General features: G+C 41.9%; 1 protein-coding gene across 4 annotated transcripts in view; it reads left to right on the top strand.

Annotated features, from left to right (window-relative positions):
- Positions 1-23,932, top strand: part of STRN3 (striatin 3) — a 317,039-nt gene that overhangs the window by 143,365 nt on the left and 149,742 nt on the right. For all 4 annotated transcript variants that reach the window (XM_033950963.1, XM_033950965.1, XM_033950962.1 and 1 more), the window contains 2 exons: positions 2,930-3,056; positions 17,388-17,529. In XM_033950963.1, the coding sequence (XP_033806854.1) occupies positions 2,930-3,056; positions 17,388-17,529 (269 nt within the window). The remainder of the gene's footprint in view (positions 1-2,929; positions 3,057-17,387; positions 17,530-23,932) is intronic.

Below are 23,932 nucleotides of genomic sequence, written 5' to 3'. Positions count from 1 at the left end.
TCTTGAGGGGGGTGCTCAAATTGTGTCCTCCTTTGCATCATCCTTTTCCATCATTCTTTGTCATTCTGAAGGGCCTCTCTCAGGTTCCTTACGAGCCTCTATAAGACATGTCCCTTTTGGATCTTATAGTCCAGATGGTTTTTCTAGTGGCCATATTATCAGCAAGGCGAATCTCAGAATTACAGGCTCTCTCCTGCAAGGAACTTTTTCTCAGGATTCTGGAGTCTGGTGTTTCTCTGCAAACGATTCCTTCCTTCCTACTGAAGGTGGTCTCAGCCTTTCACGTCAATCAAGAAATTTGTTTGCCCGCTTTTCACCCTAAGGATTCAGTCAAACAGGTCAGGATTTTGCATGGGCTAGACATGCAAATAATCCTCCTTCACTACCTAGAGAGGACCAATAATTCCTGTCTCTCCAACCATCTTTTTGTGCTGACCTACCAATCAAGATGAGGCAGGGAATCCTCTAAGGTTTCAATTGCCAGCTGGTCTTGCATGGCAATTTCTTATTCATATATTGTTTGTTTGTTTATTGAAAGCTTCTATACTTCTACTAATGACTGGGGAATCAATTCAGAGCAGTTTACACGAGTTTCTGTAATGGTGTTACAATACATGAGCTTCTGTAAAGATGTCTCAATACAGTTAGCATTGTTTGAGATGATTTTCAATACACAGACATTTATACCATTTATATTGTTTGTGGAAAACTGCCAGTTATCTGTTTCAGCACATTCATCTCTAGAAGTATTAGTTTATAGATATGATTTCTGAGGATTGTTTGTGTGTCTGCTTTATTATGTTTTTATAATATTATGTAATAATCATTATAGTATGGAGTTCCTATGTTTTCAGGCAGACTTCTTGGGTCACCAGGCCGCCCAGTGGTATAAATTATTAAATGGACTTATTAAAAAGAAATTAAACACTGGTCTTAGAGACATTTGGAGCATTGAGATTAAGCATCAAATTACTGCATCTCAATGGCCACGAATTTGGTCTTGGAGGATGAGATGTACAGTGTCAGCATCTATGAGACAAACTTTGTTTTTTCTGTTACATAGAGCGTTATGGACCCCTGTTCGGTTACAAAAATTGGATAGCTCTAAGTCTAATAGATGTTGGCACTGTCATCTCGAAGCAGGGACTTTAGATCATTTATTATTCTATTGTCCATTTATTATGAATTTCTGGAAATCAATTTGGGACCATATTAATTGTTTATTAGATAACCCAGTGGCATTATCATATGATACTGTGCTATTTGGTATGGCAATGAGAGCAAAAAGTCAGATTTCTACAAACAATAACAAATTATTACTTATAATGACTAGGATTGCCATTCAACAAATTACGTATAATTGGAAAAGCTGGAGTAGATTAAATGAAAATTTTTGGTGGAATTCCTTATGTCATATATATATAAAATGGAGAGATTTCTGTCAATACAGCGGGGTAGTTTCAAGAAATTTCAAGATGTTTGGGAGCCATTAACAAAGTATTGTACTGATTAAGTTCAATTGTGAGGGAAGGGGGGAGGAATTTTATAATTATGTATTGTATAAGTATTGCTTATTTGATAGGTAAGGGGGGAAGGGTGGGAGTTAAGTATTTATCACTGTTACCATTGATGATTATTAAGTGATATAGATATTGTTAATTTGTTTGGACATTTTATCACACTTATTGTAAGTTTGAAAATTAATAAAGAATTAAAAAAAAAAAAATAATAATAATATTATGTATTTAAAATAAATAAATAAAATAAGTGTTGCTGCTTCTTGGGCAGAGTCTCAAGCTGTTCTACCTGATAAAATCTATAGGGCAGCTACTTGGTCTATTTACCATACCTTTAACAAGGTTCTTCAGAGTGGATGTACAATGTAAGCCGCTTTGGTATTTAAAGCGGTATATCAAGCCATAATAAACTTGAAACTTGATGTGACGGTTCGAGAGGATGCCACTTTTGGGTCCTCAGTGTTGCAGACAGGCTCATCTGTCCATCCCTAGATATCTGGGACTGCTTTGGTACGTCAGCTTTAGTACAGAATCCTATGTCTTTGCAACAGAATGAAAGATTATGTTCTTATCTTGGTAATCTTTCTGTTAGAAGAGATAGGATTCTTTACAGCCCAGTGTGTGTAGTCTTCTGATTCGTCTGCTACTGCCTTGGATATTGCTGGTGTCCGTCACAGGTCTTCTTTTCCTGTATATATATTACAGCTGTCCTTTTTTTCCTTTGGGGTCTTATTGCACATAGCAGGTTGGTTCCTGGCTACCCTTAAGTTCGAGTTACTGTTAATCATCATTCTTTTGTCACGTTTTACAGAGTAGAACAAAAATGTATATTGTCTCAAGGAATTTCCCCGTGCCCCTCCTTTTCTTTTCTTCTGTTTCAGTGGAGTTTGATTACTTTAGCTCCCTCTTAAGTTAGTACCGGTATCCACTGTTGAAGGGGAGGAGTTAAGAGATTTGAGTGACACCCTTCTGCAAAGTTCACAATTATGGGAGGATAAAAGCTTCAATATAGAATCAAGTTTATTAAAATTTGCTATCCCACCATATGGTTATAACCATCTATATGAAATTATCTTACCAGAGGATAGTGTTTAAAATAGCACACGAAAGAGAACTACAATTATAAATAGAAAAGATAAGGAAGGAAAACACATAAGGATCTTCCAGAATGTGTCTCCTCATTAGTGAATCGATTTGATTTAAATTATAAGCATCATTAAATAAAAATGTCTTTAAATCTATCTGAAATTTGTCAAAGGGTTGATTGTAACCGAATACACATAGGAAGCAAATTGTAATGAAAAATCCTATGTCTTCTAATAGAAAGAAGGTTACAAAAGTAAGAACCTAATCTTCTATTATCATGTTAAGAACCTAATCTCTTTATTTTTTATTTATTTTATTTTTTGCAGGAACTCAGGTGGTGATTTTGAAACATTTAATTTCTTAGAAAATGCAGATGATAGTGATGAAGAGGAGGAAGGAGACCTAGAAGACGTCCGAGAAGGAAAAAAACACAGAATAAATAAAAAGCATAAAGTAAAGATATTGTGCATTATTATTTTTATAAAATATAATTTGTATACTTTAAATGTGGTTTTAATGATAGTGAAAAAATATTTCTCGTTTTGCAGCTATATATTGAGCTTGCACATATACTAGAAATGCATAAATATTCTCTGTCAACAAGCAGGATATAATCAGTCAAGTGTAGTGTGACCTTAATGCATGGTGCCTGGACAGAACAGCTCTTCTAGAATACATTTTTTTAGTATGTGCCACTCTTCCTGTCAGTTCACTCAGTTTTGTTTCCCTTTCTTTCTTCATTTTTTTACAGTTGTCTAAAGTGGTGCTTCTCAACCCAGTCCTCAGGACACACCTGGCCAATCAGATTTTCATGATATCTACATGTATGAGAGGGTTTCATGCATTGCCTCCTTCATATGCGGATCTGTCTCATGCATATTGGTTGTGCATATCCTGAAAATCCAACTTGTTGGATGTGCCCTTAAGACTGGGTTGACAACCACTATAAAACAACAAAAACAAAGAAGTTGCTTTCCTTCAATCCTATAGAATATGGCATAGGTTCTCAACACATGGTATGTGTAAGCGAGACCTCAACATGAAACCTACATCACCTGATATGACTTAACTCATCTCCCTTCTGCTGCCACCCCCACTTTTGCTGCCATAGGGGCCAGCTCTGTGGGTGCTATGCCCCCTAACATTGAGCAAATTGCTTTGTCTGTTTAAGGAAGTATATTTTGTTATGAGTTCAACACCCCCAATAATTTTTAAAAGTTGGTTCCTATGCTGCTGCATCTCCAGACCAGAACAGCTGCAAAACATAAAGCAGTTGTTGGGACTGTTCCACAAATTCACCACCCTTTCTGTAATGAAGTATTTCCTTGGGTTACTTCTGAGTCTATCCCCTTTCACTTTCATCTTTAACCTCCTTATTCCAGATCTTCCTTTCAATTAAGAGTCTTGTGTCCTGTACAATAATGCCACATAGATATTTAAATGTCTCCACCCCTGCCACCTTTCTTCCAAAGTAAACTTATTGAGATCTTCCAGTGCAAAAGGCACATCATTCTTGAACATTCGGGTAGTCAGTCCCTTCAGGTGAGATTCTGTCTAGAGAGCCTTATTAACTTTTTTTCACTCTGCCTCCCATCACTCTGGGCTGGCCTGTAATTCCTCAGTTTGTCTCTAGTTGCGAGATGGTAGAAGCCTGACTGTTCTCAAGTTTATTTTTTCCTTTAATTTGGGTTTGTTTGTTATCTAATCATGAGGCTTTTGGTGCTGCAGAGGTTCCCAGCTTTGGGACATCTCTGACTGCAGGAGAGCTCAGACTCTGAGGTCAGAAGTCTGTAGCCATGGGATGGATTGCTTTGCAGTGCACCCGCTTGGCTGGCCTGCACTAACTGTTCGGGAGCTCAAGAACCGTTCCCTTGGAAGCAAGGCTTGCCCCAGGTTCTGTTTGCAGTGGGCTTGAGTGCAGGCTGAGTGGCTCCGTGGAAATTTTTTTCATCAGGATCAGAGCCGACTATGTTGCCTCTTCCCGATGCATGTGTGAGTTCTGGTGTGGGTTAAGGTCCTATGCTGGCCATGGGGTCTAAGAGGCAGTCAAAAGAAGCAGTCAATCTGATTTCCAGGCTTCTGCGAAGCAGAAGTTCTTCCATTTCACTGGCTGCAGTTTCAGCCGAGGCAGCTCATAACACAAGCATTGCACAGTGAATATAAGGCTGACAGCCTCTGGAAGAAAAGCAGGTGGGGTCTTTAAAATTATTTTTTGGGTGCTGGAGCTCATTGCATGGTGTCTGGACAAAATAGCTCTTCTAGAGTAAACTTCTGAACATCTGCCCTACCCCTGAAATTCTAAAATGGCTATATTTTGACCCTTAATTTAGCTCCCAAGGGCTGTTTTTGGTGCTAAAATCACTGTCATGGTGGCAATCTTGCATTTCCCAATTTAAAAATAGAAGCCTTTTTCTTCCTCAAAATACCTCAGTTTAGCTTAAAATAAGGTAGGATGGACTCCTCAAGCCATGATATATCAGATTCATACTAGATCTGCACTGGATGACGGGCTGAGGATCATGTTCACATGCTGCATGATGTGTGAGGGGGCGGAAGCCATAGGCTTAACCTCCCCTACTTTCGCTGGGGGTGTGGGATGCCAGATGATTTGAGTTTCAGGATTAGAGGCAAGAAAATGTGAAAGAATGTTCCTGGTGAAGCAAAGCTGTGCATCTGCTGCAAAACTCCCAGAAAGGAACATGGGAGCATGTACAAAGGCTCTCGGGGTGCCCTAGGTATGGTTTTGCTCCAGAATTCATTGATATGGTATATGAAGCATATTTGTTTAGCAGTGGCCACATGGAACCCTCAGGGTCTCCTCCCTAAGGGTGCAATTCCCCCTCAGGAGAGCTATGCGCAAGAGATGGTGGTGCTGTCTGATGAGGACTCGGTCTCCATGTTTTTACTTTCCCAATCTGCATCCTTTATAGCAGGAGATGCTGCATTATGTCTGGGAGAGCTGGATCCTGAACAATTGGAGTCCCTGGACCTTGAAGAAGACCCGACTGTTCACAGGCTTTTTAAGCCCTCAGTGCTTTGAAGTTAATTACGGAGTCTCTCCAAGAATTAAAGATATAGACTCCACAGGCTTCAGCTATGCAGTGCTCGCTTTTGAGCAGCACTAAGGCGCAGACCACATATTTTCCCTCCCATCGTTATATATTTAAATGTTTAAATATTCATGATCATTTCATGCTCTTTATTACATTACATTACATTACTGATTTCTATTCCTCCTCAACCTTGCAGTTCTGGGCGGATTACAAAAGAGACAACTGGACATTTCCAGGATAATTACAGAGAGAATTCTGGATATTTCCATGTGAAGTTACAAGAATAATGGTGCTGTATATTTCAAGATGCTGCACAAATAAGAAATAGTGCAGATCCAGTATATATGCAGTTGGGGGAGGCAGTTGACATGCTTGAGGCTTTGAAGAGAAGGGAACTGGTGAAGGGGGAGTTGCGCTGAGGGGGGTCCAGGTTAGGGTTAAGCCATCTGTATAAATTTTTTGAATAGGTGGGTTTTGATTTCTTTGCGAAAATATTTGTAGTGTTTTGTTGTTATCAGCAGGTTGGAGATGGTGTGGTCCAGTTTCGCTGCATGCGTCGCCAGCAGACTGTCAAATATCTTGCGCTGGGTGCCTTTGAGTGGGGGGTAGGTGAAAGGGGTCTTAGTTCTTCTTTGCCTAGTGGTGAGGTTTTGGTACAGGCGGTTGTTTAGGTAATTGGGGGCTGTGCCATTTATTGCTTTGAATAATAGACAGTATAGCTTGAATTGAATTCATGCTTGTATTGGTAACCAGTGTGAGTCTAGGTAGGCCGTGGTGACGTGGTCGAACTTTCTTAGCGAGTAGATTAATCTGAGTGCAGTGATTTGTATTGTCTGTAGTTGTTTTATCATTGTTGCAGGGCAAGCCAGATAGAGTATGCTGCAGTAGTCCAAAATAGTACTAGGGATTTGACCACTAGCCTATATTGCTCTTTGTCGAATAATTTTCTGATTTTTCTTAAATTGCGCATGGTTAGAAATGCTTTCTGGGTGGTCTTGTTGATTTGGGTCTGCATTGTACAGCATCTGTCTATTGTTACTCCTAGGAGTTTTAGGGTAGGTTGTATAGGGTATTTGGAGGTGTTTATTTCTAGTTCTGTGATGGAGGGGTTCTTATCCTTTTCAAGCAGTAGAAATTTTGTTTTGTCAAGTGTTCAGCTTCAATTTGTGATCTGCCATCTATTTTTCCACTGCTTGAAGGGTTTTTTCTAATTTTTCTGTAGAAGTTGGGATTCAGGGATTTCCTATTGAAACAACCAAAATGCCTCGTCCCTTGGATGGCAGACCACCCACTCCTAAGGCCACTGCAGGTCAGCTAGTCTGACCTGGAGCATACGGCTGATATCCCCAACCAATCAGTCCTCCAATTGCTTGGGTTCTCAATGTTATATTTTCCGCTATAATAAAGCCTCCTTTTGAACCACTTGTGTCTTCATCTCTCAAACATCTCACTTGGAAAATAATATTTCTCATATCTACAGTATAACATCTGCACATCAAAGTCAGAAAACTTCAAGCATTTGTGTCAGATCCACCTTATACAACATTCTACCACGATAGGGTGGTTCTTCGCACTCATCCCAAGTTCATACCGAAGGTCGTCTCGGAATTTTATCTCAACCAGTCTATACTGCTGCCTGTCTTTTTTCCAAGACCATATTCTTGGAATATTCTCCCCTGATGAAGCTGCACTCCACACATTGTACTGTAAACGTGCTCTGGCTTAGTATTTGGATCGGACCAAGCTTTGCAGAACTTCTATTCAACTGTTATTTTATCCTAAAAGACTTGGAGCTCCTGTCACTAAGAGAACCATCTCCATATGGTTTGTCTCTCCTTTTGCTACCCTCGGGCTGGGCTGATACTTGAAAACTGTCACTGCTCATAATGTTTGAGCAATGGTAACTTCAGTAGCTCAACTCCACTCCCACTGAAATGTTCCACTCCCACTGAAATGGGGAAGACATCTGTAAAGCATCTGCTCATCAGTTCATATCGATAGTTCGGCCAAGCAGTTCTACAAAATGTGTTCTCCACTTAGATGCCAGTTTTTTAGATGCCAGTTTTCCTTTAACCCTTTTCATTTAGCTAGGCTTATGGTATTTGTCAATAATCCTCTTCCCAGAAGTATGATCCTAGCAGTTAGGGAGTCCCATATGTGAGAATATGCTGTCTACTTGTCCTTGGAGGAAACATAGTTATTCATCTGTAGCAGGTGTTATCCAAAGACAGCAAGCAGATATTCTAACAACCCCCCACCTCCCCTAACTAGCTTCTTAGCTTTGTTTCTGACATGATAGTCCCGCAAGTAGACTATAAATGGGAAGGCACCAACGCATGCATGGTACGGGCGGTCTTCAAAAGACTTAGTGACAGTACACTTTTTGACTGTTTGTAATGGGGCTCTGTGGAAGTTGTTGCACATATTTGAGAATATCTTCCTGCATTCCTCTGATAATACATGCTACAGGTGAGTAACTCTGCTTTTCCAGTGGATCAAGTGAGGTGACCTCCATCTGTCTTTAGGATCTCTTATGCTTCTATGATGTCTTAAAGTGTATTTCTCTACATAGAGCAGTCCTGCAATTCATGCCTCAAATTAAGGAGTGCTTATCTGAGGAGGAGGTATCTGCTGGTCTCCCCTTGCATCCTTTACGTCCAAAAGATCCCTATACTAATGAAGTGGAGACCATTATATTTCAGTATGAGGAGAAGGTTGAGCCCAGGACAGAAATGCACCCTCCACCATACAAACTGTAAATAAGAAGGTAGACTTCGTGTACAGAATCCAGAAGGCCTCCAGATTCAAAAACAACGGTTACTTAACATAAGAACATAAGAAACGCCCTCACTGGATCAGACCGAGGTCCATCTAGTCCGGTGCTCCGCACACGCGGTGGCCCAATTAGGTACTCCTTTTTGGAGACCCGACTTTACTGTATCCCTCAATATGATATGCAAGAAGGTGTGCATCCAACTTGCGCTTGAATCCCAGTACCGTAGTCTCCGCCACAACCTCCTCCGGGAGTGCATTCCAAGCACCCACCACTCGCTGAGTGAAACAGAACTTCCTGACATTTATCCTAAACCTGCTGCCACTCAGTTTCAGGCTATCACCAGTCATTGATAGGTGAATCCATCCTCAAAGGCCAAGAGGATGAAAACCCATTGCTTAGTGCCCACTGGGAGGGACAATTGTATTCTGGACTGTTGTGGGAGGGAAAAAATGCAAAATGCTGTGGTTTCTTCTTATATAACTTTTTATCAGCTCTTTGTGAGCTAGCATATATGAAATAGATCTTGTGTTTTGCATAGCTTACCACAATTTCTCCCTCAATAAATGTGAGAATTTTAGCACACTAGCAGCTAAAAGCAGAGACAAGACAATCAGATCAACTTTGATGATTTTGAGATGAAATTGAAAGCTTCTGCCATAGATATCTGTCTTGGACCTCAAATATGAAGTACAGAAAAATCTAACTGATATGCCCTGCAAGGAAAATTTTCTTCAGCAGTAAGGCCTAAAGAAGCAATAGATCAGGTTAAAGGCCATTGCTCTATGCTTAAAGCTCTCTGCAGCCACTTCTAAACTTCTTTGCACTTTATGTACTCTAGTAGGACACTAAGAAATCACTTCTGTCCACTAAAGAAATATTGAAGCTCATTTTCAAAACACATAAAGTGCCATTGTACTTTATGGAACATTGTGTATCTAAGTGCTTTGAAAATACACCTTATCTCTGGCCCCCAGAGCTCCATGAACAGCAATAAGGGCCTTACTTTTGTCTCGGAGTAGAAACTCCCAAATACCACAGCTATCTCCCCAGTCAAAATCTAGGATGTGGTTTTGATTAAATGAGGAGATACCGGTATTCCTTTGTTCACACTAGATAACCTTCCTATTGGAGAAATGCTAATATTTTATGCAAGCCATTGCCCAAGTTAACCTCAGATTTTTAGCATAATATGGAATGAATACAAAGTATACTTAATGGAAAAATCTACCAGATTACCTAGCAAGAGCTTCATGGTCAAAGTTTCATCATTTGGATGTGCTTTTAAAGGAGCAGAGGGTGGGGATTTTACTTCAAGTATTAAAAAAAAATTTTTTAGAAGTAGTTTATTGAATATTCAAACACAAATATAAATACAAACCAGCAAGATATTCAATAAACAGAAATAGAAGGGCACATACTTCAATTATTTTCTGATCCCAAGAAACAGAAAAGAATACACACAGTGACTCTTAATCAAATGCAAGTGTTAAGAATAGTGAAAGACCACAAGCAATAACTTCTATTCTATTCATTTTTAAAAACATTTTCATGAGAAACACCTATAATAAAATTTTGCAGATAAAAAGTGTGATCGTATGCCCTATCATTTGGGAAATGTCTGTTTCTTGAGTGCAACCAAAAATTTCTTTGTCACAGATATACTACAACTTGAGAATTCATTACACCAAGGAAGGTACTATTCGTAATTTCCAGTGACATGTCAAGTCTCACTGTGCTTAAGACATGATAAACCAACAAATGTTGCTAGTGAGTAAGGCCCAAAGGCTTTTTACCAAAAAGAAACATTGCTGGGTGCTATTGAACAGAACAGCCAATCCATTTTGTAGTCTAGTTTGCACTGCTCTCCAATAGACCTGGACCTTTGGACAAGTCCACCAGATGTAACCCACAGTGCCCAATGCAGTACAATCCCTTCAACAGGTAGAGGAGCTTCCTGGAAACATATGTTTTATTCTAACAGGGCTAAGATACCAGTAATATCCTTTATTCTCTTTAGTTGAAACAGCTATAGAAGTCTTTAGCAATGGGGTTTTTTCCCTTTAAAAGTCCAATTGTCCTCCTGAATAGTAACACCTCCCCTCAGCCATCTCTTTTCCAAGCTGAAGAGCCCTCACCTTTTTAGTCTTTCCTCATATAAGAGGAGTTCCATCTTTTTTATCATCTTTTTTGCTCTTCTTTGAACCTTTTCTAATTCCGCTATATCTTTCTTGAGATAAGATGACCAGAATTGAACGCTATACTCAAGGTGAGGTTGCATCATGGAGCAATGCAGAGGCATTATAACATTCTTAGTCTTGTTAACCATCCCTTTTTAAACAATTCCTAGCATCTTGTTTGCTTTTTTGGTTGCTGCCACACATTGGGCAGAAGGTTTCATCGTATTGTCTACAATGACACCCAGATCCTTTTCTTGGGCGCTAATCCCCAAGGTGGACCCTAGCATCTGGTAACTGTGATTCAGGTTATTCTTCCCAGTGCATCACTTTGCATTTGTCCACATTAAATTTCATTTGCCATTTCGACACTCGGTCTTCCAATTTCCTAAAGTCTGTCTACAATTTTTCACAATCTGCATGTGTTTTTTAACAGCTTTGAGTAATTTTTCTTTATTTATTTTATGTATTTTCATTAATAGACAAAAGCAAGTTATGTTCATGTAGAGTCAAAATTGTCTTGTCTCCAAGGAGCTTATTCTGTACTCATAAGTTTGTACCTGATATTTAAGTGGAGTGTCCAAAGTTACAAGGCTCCTTTGATTCTTAATTCATTGCTTTGACTTATCCATTCCACTTGATATTCCACCAATGGCTCACATTAAAATTGGATCTCAGTAATAAACAGCTCTCCTTTCCCATCATTAATCTTATTCCCAAGAAATGGTAATTATCATTATACCAAAACATAGTAACATAGTAGATGACAGCAGATAAAGACCCGAATGGTCTATCAAGTCTGCCCAACCTGATTCAAATTACATTTTTAAAATTTTTTTCTTGTTAGCTATTTCTGGGCAAGAATCCAAAGCTCTACCTGGTACAGTGCTTGGGTTCCAACTGCCGAAATCTCCGTTAAAATCTACTCCATCCCATCTAAACCCTCCCAGCCATTGAAGCCCTCTCCAGCCCATCCTCCCCCAAACGACCATATAGAGACACAGACCGTGCAAGTCTGCCCAGTACTGGCCTTAGTTCAATATTTAATATTATTTTCTGATTCTAGATCCTCTGTGTTCATCCCATGCTTCTTTGAACTCAGTCACCGTTTTCCTCTCCACCTCTCTTGGGAGCGCATTCTAGGCATCCACCACCCTCTCCGTAAATTAACTTAAGGTTTTCACTTTTTTATTTTATTTTTTACAGAATTTGAAATATTTTCTTTTGCAGGAAATTTCTTTGGAAACTTGTCCATAGTCTGGGCATTTCTACAAAAAATTTAGGGGTCCTTTTATCAAGCCGCGCTAGCGGGATTAGCGCGTTGGACATTTCATCACGCGCTAAACCCCGCGGCCGGCTAAAAAACTAACGCCTGCTCAATGCAGGCGTTAGCGGTTAGCGCAGCAGGCGGTTTAGTGCGCGGTATTACACACGTTAAGCCCCTACCGCAGCTTGATATAAGGACCCCTTAGTCAGTTGTTCATGATGCTCACTTTCTGCACCTCTTGAGTGTTTTGTTAGTTTCTCCTCTGGACATGAAGATTCCTCAGTTCGAATTGAAGATAAGGACATAAGCAAATTAGGCTTGGCCGCATTCCTCCTAGATTAGAAAGGAGGGCATCCTGTACACACATCTTTTACTACCTCTAGGAATATAAGAATAATTTAATCTAATTCTTAGTGTTATATACCAAATCATCTCCTAAAAATAGGAGCTCAATTCAGTTTACATAATTAGATCACAAAGAAAGATCCATTAACATTCATTGAAGCTATAGCCTAAAAAGTAACGAAACATAGTGGGTTTTAAGGTTTTGTGAAAGATCTGAAGAGATAAACACAATGCAGTTTGAGGAGGTAGACCATTCCATATTGCAGTTAGTAAGTACCGTATGTCATCCTGAGACAGACCGATGGCCCAGTATCATCCAGTAATGGCCAATCCAGGTCACAAGCACCTGGCAGAATCCCAAATAGGGCAAGCAGTGGTCTCCCCTATGTCTATCTTAATAGCAGACTATGAACCTTTTTTCCAGGAACTTGTCCAAATCTTTTTTTAAACCCAAATATGCTAACCGCTGTAACCACATCCTTTAGGAACGAGTTCTAGAGCTTTAACTATTCAATGAATGATAAAATATTTCCTCCTATTTTTTGTAAAAGTATTACCATGCAATGTCATTGAGCATCCCCTAGTTCTTATACTTTTTGAAAGAGTAAAAACTTGATTTGCTTTTACCCATTCTATACCGCTTAAGATTTTAAAGATCTTTCTCATCTCTTTTTTTTTTCCAAGCTGAAGAGCCCTAACCTCTTTAGAACCTTCCTCATATAAGAGGAGTTTCATCCCCTTTATCATTTTGATCGCCCTTTGACCCTTTTCTAATTCTGCAAAATCTCCTTTGAGATATAGCAACTGGATGCACCTCAGAGCATTACAAAGGCATTACAATATTCTTGATCATATTTACCATCCCTTTCCTAATAATTCTAGCATTCTGTTTGCTTTTTTGGCTGCCATCATACATTGGGCAGAATGTTTCAACATATTGACTACAATGACTCTTAGATCTTTTTCTAGGGTTCTGATTCCTAAGGTGGGACCCTAGCATCAAATAACTATGATTTGGATTATTCTTCCCAATGTGTATTTGTCCAGATTAAGTTTCATCTTCCATTTGGATGCCCTGGCTTCCAATTTCCTAAGGTCTTCTTGCAATTTTCACAGTCCACATGTGTTTTAACAACTTTGAATAGTTTCAATCATCTATAAATGTAATCACCTCTTGTCATACTGATTTCCAGATCATTTATAAATATGTTAAATTGCACCAGTCCCAGTACAAATCCCCACGGCACTCCACTAGTCATCCTCCTCCACAGAGAAAAATGGCCATTTAACTGTACCTTCTGTTTTCTATCCATTAACCAGTTCCTAATCCATAACAAAAGATTGCCTCCTGTCCCCATGGCTTTTTAATTTTCTCTGGAGTCTCTCATAAGGGACTTTAAAAAAATTTGTTTTTAAAGGTTACAAATCGCTATTATACAAGTGAAATAGGAAATTCAAGAAAAAATAACAAACCACCAAAAGAAACTTTCAGAAAACTAACCATATGAATTAGTTCACATTACTGGGAGGGAATGGAGATAACGAAAAAGCAATGTCATTAAAGAAACCAGAGGATTATTCAATCCTAACTTCATGTGCAATTATTTATTTATACCTCTTGATTCCCCCTACTGTACTAAAGAAAAGAATAAAACTAAGAAAAGAAAACAAAAATACTATAAAACTGCAATTTAACTGAGATCCAAGATGGCGCCTGAATAGGAAAACTGCTTGGACCATTCTGTGCAGACCATTGTAGGCTAAGTCTGTCGGTTAGTTTTTCTTTTACCTGGATCATAGGTAAGAGGAAGGGAATGGCTAAAGTTTGAATCCTGGCTACTCGCCAAGTGCCACCGACCAGACAGATGACTTTGGATGATTTTCGCATGTTAGTATGACCCACGCCTTCTGCCTCTTCCATTTCAATACAGCAGGCCTCGGCAAGCAGCGGCAGTGGAAACAGCATTTCATTAAGTCCCGAGAGTCACATGGTGCCTCCACAGCCTGGAAGGGTACCACTGGAGAGTGAGCAGCAATGAAAGAGTACAGGAAAAATCGCATCCTCTTTCTTGCTTTCCAGGAACTTAACTCCATTGGATTTGTCCCTTTTATGAGCATTAACAACAAAGATTTCTGTTCCACAAGGTACTGTACCATCTATAATTGGGGAGAAAGGCCTTCCTGATAACTTTGGAGTGGTGAGAACGGAGAAACCAGCTGTGGTAACCTTAGATCAGTGGTCTCAAACTCAAATCCTTTGCTGGGCCACATTTTGGATTTGTAGGTAGAAAAAAATAGTTAATGTCTTATTAAAGAAATGACAGTTTTGCATGAGGTAAAACTCTTTATAGTTTATAAATCTTTCCTTTTGGCTAAGTCTTAATAATAATATTGTAATTTATAGCTAAAGAGACATATGATCAAAAAACTGTTTTATTTTACTTTTGTGATTATGATAAACATATCGAGGGCCTCAAAATATTATCTGGCGGGCTGCATGGGGCCCCTGGGCCATGAGTTTGAGAACACTTCCTTAGATGTTCTTTGGAGGCCATATAGAACTTGAATTCCTCTTTTTTTAATGGAATGTGAATAAGATGGAAAGTCAATTTAAAATACTTTCAGAAAAATTGCATCTCAGTCTCAGGGGATGATTCAACAATTGGAGAAAGTAACTTCCCTTGAACAGAAATGTGAAGAAGTACAGAGTTTAGGAGTGGCTTTAGTAAAAGATAAGAATTTGGTTCATAGGAAGCTGGAGTATTTGGGAAACCAGTCGAGGAGAAATAATCTATGTTTTAAAAAATTTTCCTAAGTCCCCATTGATATCTTCATTGAATTTAGCAAAAAGATATTTTAAGAAGATTCTTAAGATTCCAGAAGAAGCTTTTCCTCCAATTGTTAGAGCTCATTGTCTTGATAGGAGGAATACTGGGGAGTCTGAGAACTCCAAAAGGAATGATCCAGCAGTTGATTTAACTGATTTCCTTGAATCTTCTTTGGAGAAAATAATTCAGAGACTGGCTCTTAATTGTTACATTTGCCTTTGAACTAGATCGCAATATCATCTTACGTTTATACTTTTGTAATATAAATCAGCAGTTTATGGGATCATCTATAAGTATATTTCCTGATCTTTCACAAGATACACAGAAAAGGCACCAGGCATTCTTGGGTTTTAGACCAAAAGTGGTTAATCGGGGGGGTGGGGGAGGGAGCAATTTTGTTTTGAGATTTCATTGTTTGTGTGATCCTTTTAAAGGGGGTTTCTTATAATTATTTTGACCCTAAACAGCTATTGCCTTCATTGTAGCTGGAGAGGAGTTAAAAGTTACTGTCTAATCCTTCTGAATTAGACAATCACTGTTAGTAAGCAGGCTGAGATAGGGATATGGGAGGAAAGTCTTCCTGAGAAATATTATTCTTTTTTTCCCTTGATTCTTATATTTGTATTTCTAATGTTTTGAATCCATATTTCCTAAAAATTGTGCACTGATTGTTTAGATATTTTTCCTTTGAAATTTACAATTATAATTCTTTGCTGATATTTCTTTATCATTGATTTTTTGATGTGATTGTAAAATTTATAACAATAAAAAGAAAGTGAGGAAAAAATACTATAAAACTTTAACCTGAAATCAACATACCTTTATGAGCAATAAATCCCTCCAATTGATGTGCCTCAGAAAACACATAACTTGGCCCATCAAAAGTGACTAAACATTTACATGGAAATTTCATAAAAAGTTTCACCTATTGATAGTGGACATATCTCAATTGAGTGGTACAAGCCACATCTTGAAAAAGTTGAATTTTTTGGCCACAAACAAATGATCTTTATACTGAAAATAAGCTTTCATAAACTTATCTAAGTAGATATAAAAGTTACAAGCAGTGTGGCTCTTTTAGAAATATTATTGAGTAGCTTCCAAAAATGCTGCTCAAATATCAGCAGTCCCATCAACCCTTACTAACTGAATCACATTTGTAGTAAGGTAAAGTCAATTTGAGATATTAATTTCTTTAGAATTTGGAAGCTTCAGAATATCAAAAAAATATTGTCTAAGCAATATTTCTGGAAATAAGAGATGTAGGATTTTAGCCCTAGATTGATTTTTCATCTGTTCTAATATCCTGTGAAGCACAAGACAGTTCTTGATTCCAGACTGCCCAGTGACATTCAAAGTTTTAATCTGAGCCTCTAATGACGAAAGATATCTTTCAAACTGACTTGGTTTCAGGTCCAGTTCTCCAATTTTCTCTGCAGCAACCTTGGTGAAGGAGTACAATTGAGACCCTTTAACATGGATTCAGTTTGAGATACATATGACCATATGTTTCTTAAGGATATATCAGAGTCCATATCTTTACCAGGGGAAATGTTTTGTGATTCTAAAAAAGAAACCATCTGAGGCAACTGTAAATTTGTAACTCCTAGTTTAGTGGAAGCACAGTCATAAGGTCTCATATCCAAGGTTTGAGAAGTTCCATGATTCTCAAAAGCCACTTTGCTGAGAGACTGAGGCGTTGATGAGTGTTTTATTGACTTGCTGACTGTTTCCCTAGGAGGACTCCTAGGTCATGTCAGTTTTGGGTTCAGGCCATGCATTTACTTTCCATTATATTTTAGATACTTGCTCCTGATGGATAGGCTTCATTTGGTCCACGCTTGCTGTTTGTCTGAGGGAGACGATACCAAGTTGTGTTGGGGCAATAACCTTTGTTACTTGAACGTGACATAAAGTGTACTAATTCAGGTTGACGTGACATTAGTTAATTCATTATGGGGTAAATAGTAATATTTATGTATGTATGTATGTTTTTTTAAACACATTCATACAAAGCAGCTCATTACAATGTAAATGCTAGAAATGATTTGCAAAGAAAACAAAACAACCCCCCCCAATGTAAATGCTTTATCATGGTTTGTGGTGTGCATTGGGTGTACACTACAAACAATGGTAAAGCCAGTAAAATAACAAAGGTTATTTTACCATCAAGGAGCATCAGACTGCCAAGCTTCTAGAATTATCTAGAAAAAGCCCATCATTGGTACCATCAGAAAATATGACTCACTTGTGACCTGTCCTGCTGTCCATGGAATACACATAGGTAAGCAACTTTATTTTTTGAGTTCTTGTGCCTGAAGTGACACTCTTTCATTTACAGATTGGCAATGAGGGTCTAGCTGCTGACCTTACTGATGATCCTGATACTGAAGAAGCTCTGAAAGAATTTGATTTTTTGGTGACAGCAGAAGATGGAGAAGGAGCTGGAGAAGCAAGAAGTTCAGGGGATGGGACTGATTGGGGTAAGAAGCTTCTATATATACCCAGGCCAATCTTAATCATTATAAAACTTTTGTGAATCTTAAATATGAAGTTTGTGAACTGACCAAATGGCATTTGAAATACTGATAAGAAAACACATTAGCAAAATGTATATTGTTTTTTTTTGCTATGGACAACTTTAGGCTGTCTTTTTGAGGCAAAAAGCAACATTTAAGCAGGGAATACAGAGAAATAGAAATAGGATATTCTATATGTAATCTACATGTAAGATTTGATTTGGATGTGCTTTCCTATATGATTACCATGTAAGTTCTATAGGGTAAAACAGTGGATTCCAAACCCTGATGTGGGGAACCCCTAGCCAATCAGGATATCCTCAAGAAATGTATATGTGAAATTTGAATAAAATGAATATAGCACATTTAAATCTATCACATAAATATTCATTGTGAATAACCTGATAACCTGACTAGTTGGGGATACCTAGAAAAGAATGAGGAGCCACTGGAGAGAACATCTTTACAAGTAATTTTCATTTACAGTGAAACTGGGATATGGATTTGCCTGTTCGATCACAGTTGGTTTAGTTATTAATATATTAGCAGTGTTCTCCCCAGGGCCTTTCAGCCGGGCGCTCCGCCCAGCTAATTTAGATGAGCGCCCAGCTGTAATCTCGATCGCAATCCTGCTGCTGCTGCCGCCTTCTGCTCAACATTTTAAAAAAAAACTTTTCACCGGCTTGGAGATTTACCGGGCTGACTCGGCACAGCCTGAATCGCAAGAGCCTGACTTTTTTTTTTTTTTTTTAGTTTTTAACGCCAGCAAGCGACTTGAACCCATGCTTCCCGGTGGGGCTCTAACGTGCATGCCGCTTCCCTCCGAAACCGGAAGTCATGTCCCGAAGGGGGAAGAGAAGGGAAGTCGGCATGCACACGCCCCGGAGCATGGGTTCGCTATAGGAGACAGGTCAGCTTACAACTTGCTCTTGCTTGCTTCGGGCTTTCCTCGCTGCCGGGTCCTGCCTACTTTCTGTTTCCGTAAAGGCAGGACTCGGCAACGAGGAAGGCCCAAAACAAGCAAGAGCAGCGAGTTGTAAGCTTCCCTCCGTTGCTGACTTATGGAAGATAGATCAGCGATGGAAGGAAGCTTACAACTTGCCTTAGTCCAGCCCTGCACAACATGCGGCCCAAAACGGATGTCACTGCCGATATGGCTCTCACTCCGCTCTCCTTTGAAGATTAGCTCAGGAGGCAAGATTTAGCCCGAGATCAGACGAACATTAAAGGGCATCTGAGCAGATTGAGGAGAACATGTCCTGTTTTTCCATGCCTAAAAATACCACCTGGTCTAATGTAATCTCTGATCAGATCCCTAAGAGTGATGCAACTATGTATGCTGGACAGTCTCCTCCAGTAAACAGAGCTTTAAAGCCTGCAGCCATACAGAACCAGATAGTCAAAGGGCTCCGAAGTGTAGTATTGCCAAGGGATCTGTCTCACAAGTTTCTGCTGCTGGCAGATGTAAACACAGCACAAGAAATAGAGACTTGTGGCATTCTGTGTGGAAAGCTGATGCATGTAATAGTGCCAAAGCAGTCTGCTGGACCAGACTACAGTTCAGTGATATGGGGAATATGGAAGAATTATTCAGTGTTCAAGATCAACATGATCTCACAGAAGAAAGACGGAGAGAAAGAGAGAGGCAGATACTGGAGAGGGGGGGGAGAGAAGGGAAGGAGATAGAGATGTCAGACCATGGGGTGGAGTGGCAAGGAAGAAAAGGAGAAGAGAGAGATGCCAGAGCATAGGGGAAGGGTGGAGACAAAAAATGGAGAGGGGTTGAAGCTGAAATAAATCATGTACAAAGGAGAGAAAGGGCACAGGATATAGAGTTTACTGAAGAGACATAGAAAGAGGGAAGATACCATATGGAACAGAAAGAGAGCAGACACTGGATGGAAAAGGCAGAAAGGGTGGACAGTGGATGAAAGGGGCAGAGATAGGGTGGACAGTAGATGGAAGGGGTAGAGAGAGGGTAGAGGCTGGGTGGAAGGGGCAAAGAGAGAGGACAGATGTTGCCTGGAAGGGAGCGAGGACAAATGCTGAATAGAAAGAAGAGAGTGAAGAGAAGATGACTAAAGCAGAAACGACAAAAGGTAGAAAAAAAAATATTTTTTTTGCTTTACGTAGAATCAAGTAGTATTGTAACTGTATTGATTAAAATTTATCAATAGGAAATGGAAATAAGGCAATTTTGGGGGGACTAAACCCCTTTCCTCAGATCAGGACAGGATACCATAACAGCTGTTTACTGTACTGTCTTGAAGAAAGATTTGGCCTCTGAAAGCTAATTGAAAAACGGATTAGTCCAATAAAATGGTATTTTCATATTTCTCATTATTTGTTTTATTTCTATTTGTTAATTTGTAAAGTGGTGACTGTTATGTAGAAGTTTTTTTTCAAATTTACATCTACAGTGGTGCCTCGCATAACGGACGCCTCGCACAGCGAACGCTGCGCACAACGAACTTTATGTCTTGATTCGTACAACGAACTTCGTTTCACACAACGAAGTCGCCCGAGCTGCATCCTTCCGCGCAGGCACTGCGCTTAACTGCCCTCTCTCCGCCTGGCTCCCTCTTGCCCCCCCGACTCCCCGACACGATCGGGGCAAGAGGGAGCCCAAGCCCTCTTGCCCCCCCGACTCCCCGACACGATCGGGGCAAGAGGGAGCCCAAGCCCTCTTGCCCCCCCCGACTCCCCGACACGATCGGGGCAAGAGGGAGCTCAAGCCCTCTTGCCCCCCCGACTCCCCGACACGATCGGGGCAAGAGGGAGCCCAAGCCCTCTTGCCCCCCCGACTCCCCGACACGATCGGGGCAAGAGGGAGCTCAAGCCCTCTTGCCCCCCGACTCCCCGACACGATCGGGGCAAGAGGGAGCCCAAGCCCTCTTGCCCCCCCCCGACTCCCCGACACGATCGGGCAAGGAGGGAGCCCAAGTCCTCCTGGCCACGGCGACCCCCTAACCCCACCCTGCACTACATTACGGGCAGGAGGGATCCCAGGCCCTCCTGCCCTCGACGCAAACCCCCCCTCCCCCCAACGACCGCCCCCCCCCAAGAACCTCCGACCGCCCCCCAGCCGACCCGCGACCCCCCTGGCCGACCCCCACGACACCCCCAACCCCCTTCCCCGTACCTTTCTGTAGTTGGCCGGACAGACGGGAGCCAAACCCGCCTGTCCGGCAGGCAGCCAACGACGGAATGAGGCCGGATTGGCCCATCCGTCCCAAAGCTCCGCCTACTGGTGGGGCCTAAGGCGCCTGGGCCAATCAGAATAGGCCCGGGAGCCTTAGGTCCCTCCTGGGGGCGGGGCCTGAGGCACATGGGCCCAACCCGACCATGTGCCTCAGGCCCTGCCCCCAGGAGGGACCTAAGGCTCCCGGGCCTATTCTGATTGGCCCAGGCGCCTTAGGCCCCACCAGTAGGCGGAGCTTTGGGACGGATGGGCCAATCCGGCCTCATTCCGTCGTTGGCTGCCTGCCGGACAGGCGGGTTTGGCTCCCGTCTGTCCGGCCAACTACAGAAAGGTACGGGGAAGGGGGTTGGGGGTGTCGTGGGGGTCGGCCAGGGGGGTCGCGGGTCGGCTGGGGGGGCGGTCGGAGGTTCTTGGGGGGGGCGGTCGTTGGGGGGAGGGGGGGTTTGCGTCGAGGGCAGGAGGGCCTGGATCCCTCCTGCCCGTAATGTAGTGCAGGGTGGGGTTAGGGGGTCGCCGTGGCCAGGAGGACTTGGGCTCCCTCCTGGCCCGATATTGTCGGGGAGTTGGGGAATCGGCGGGGCAAGAGGGCTTGGGCTCCCTCTTGCCCCGATCGTGTCGGGGAGTCGGGGGGGCAAGAGGGCTTGGGCTCCCTCTTGCCCCGATCGTGTCGGGGAGTCGGGGGGGCAAGAGGGCTTGGGCTCCCTCTTGCCCCGATCGTGTCGGGGAGTCGGGGGGGCAAGAGGGCTTGGGCTCCCTCTTGCCCCGATCGTGTCGGGGAGTCGGGGGGCAAGAGGGCTTGGGCTCCCTCTTGCCCCGCTCGTGTCGGGGAGTCGGGGGGGGGCAAGAGGGCTTGGGCTCCCTCTTGCCCCGATCGTGTCGGGGAGTCGGGGGGGCAAGAGGGCTTGGGCTCCCTCTTGCCCCGATCGTGTCGGGGAGTCGGGGGGCAAGAGGCTTGGGCTCCCTCTTGCCCCGATCGTGTCGGGGGTGCCAGGGACCACACGGAGTCACCCACCGTACCACCCGATTCGGGTAAGCGCAGGTATCGGTGGGTGGCTTATTTGCGGGGGGGTGCCTTATTTTACATTTTTTTCTAAAAAGGGGGGGCTGTCTTATTTGATGGCCCTGCCTTATCATCGGGGAAACACGGTATAAAAAAAAAAAAAATGAACAGTTAAGTCCCAGTTTTTGCCGCTGAGACTCTGCCCTCTCTCACTGTAAAATTAGACTCTACTTAGTCTGTCTTTAAATTTAAAAAATGTGTGTTGTTTTAAAAAACAATTATGTTTTTAGATGTATCTAAATAAAAATAATAACCAAAAATTTATCTTTTTTTATGTCATCTTAGCATATTTTATGCTGCAGAACGAATTATTTTTTTTTACATGTATTCTTATGGGAAAACGCGTTTCACATAACGAACGTTTCGCATAACAAACTTGCTCCTGGAACCAATTAAGTTCGTTGTGTGAGGCACCACTGTACTGTCTTTATATTTTGCACAGTATTAGGGGACAAGGGTAATAAAAGAACTGAGAAACGAAATAGCAGAGACACTTCGCCAAATATGTAACCTCTCCCTAAAAACTGGGGAGATCCCAGAGGACTGGAAAATAGCAAATGTCACGCCCATCTTTAAGAAGGGATCAAGGGGTGACCCGGGAAACTACAGGCCTGTGAGCTTGACCTCGGTTCCGGGAAAGATGATGGAAGCAATGGTAAAAGACACAATTTGCGAACACATAGAAAACAATGGACAACTGAAGGCGAGCCAGCATGGCTTCTGCCAGGGAAGGTCATGCCTCACGAACTTGCTGTACTTCTTTGAGGGAATAAACAACCAGATGGATAAGGGGGAATCCATAGACATCATCTACCTTGACTTCCAAAAAGCTTTCGACAAGGTACCTCACGAACGGCTACTTAAAAAGCTGTGGAACCACGGGGTGCAAGGGGATATCCACCGATGGATCAAACACTGGTTAGCGGGCAGGAAACAGAGGGTTGGAGTAAAGGGCCAATACTCAGACTGGAAATGGGTCACGAGCGGAGTTCCACAGGGGTCGGTGCTGGGACCTCTACTGTTCAATATATTTATCAACGATCTGGAGACGGGGACAAAATGTGAGGTTATCAAATTTGCTGATGACACCAAACTCTGCAGCAGGGTTAGAAACACGGAAGACTGTGAAGAGCTGCAAAGGGACCTAACGAGACTGGAAGACTGGGCAAAAAAGTGGCAAATGAGTTTTAACGTAGAGAAATGCAAGGTCATGCATGTAGGAAAAAAGAACCCGATGTTCAGCTACAAAATGGGGGGAACACTGCTAGGTGTAAGTAACCTTGAAAGGGACCTGGGGGTGATGGTCGATACATCACTGAAACCATCGGCGCAGTGTGCAACAGCCTCAAAGAAAGCAAACAGAATGCTGGGCATCATCAAAAAAGGTATTACAACCAGGACGAAGGAAGTCATCATGACGCTGTATCGCGCAATGGTGCGCCCGCACCTGGAGTACTGTGTCCAATACTGGTCACCGTACCTCAAGAAAGACATGGCGGTACTAGAGGGAGTGCAGAGGAGGGCGACTAAACTAATAAAAGGTATGGAAAATTTTTCATACGCTGACAGGTTAAAAATGCTGGGGCTGTTCTCCCTGGAGAAGAGGAGACTTAGAGGGGACATGATAGAAACCTTCAAAATCCTAAAGGGCATAGAGAAAGTAAATAAGGACAGATTCTTCAAACTGAGGGGAGCCACAAACACTAGGGGTCACTCGGAGAAATTGAAGGGGGACAGGTTCAGAACAAATGCTAGGAGGTTCTTTTTTACCCAGAGGGTGGTGGACACATGGAACGCGCTTCCGGAGGAAGTGATAGGCCAGAACTCTGTACAGGGGTTCAAGGAGGGTTTGGATAGGTTCCTGGAGGATAAGGGGATAGAGGGGTACAGATAAAACTTGAGGTAGGTTATAGAAGAGGTCTAAAATCACTTCACAGGTCACATACCTGATGGGCCGCCGTGGGAGCGGACCGCTGAGCGAGATGGACCTCTGGTCTGACCCAGTGGAGGCAACTTCTTATGTTCTTACATGTGTCACTGTTTCTGTGGTGTTGCATTGTATGCAGAGTCTGGTTTCTTGGTTCAGTTTAACTTTTGACTACATA

This window comes from Geotrypetes seraphini, chromosome 7 (assembly GCF_902459505.1).
Source record: "Geotrypetes seraphini chromosome 7, aGeoSer1.1, whole genome shotgun sequence".
NCBI classification, from domain to species: domain Eukaryota; kingdom Metazoa; phylum Chordata; class Amphibia; order Gymnophiona; family Dermophiidae; genus Geotrypetes; species Geotrypetes seraphini.
This window is presented reverse-complemented; position numbering and strand designations above follow the sequence as displayed.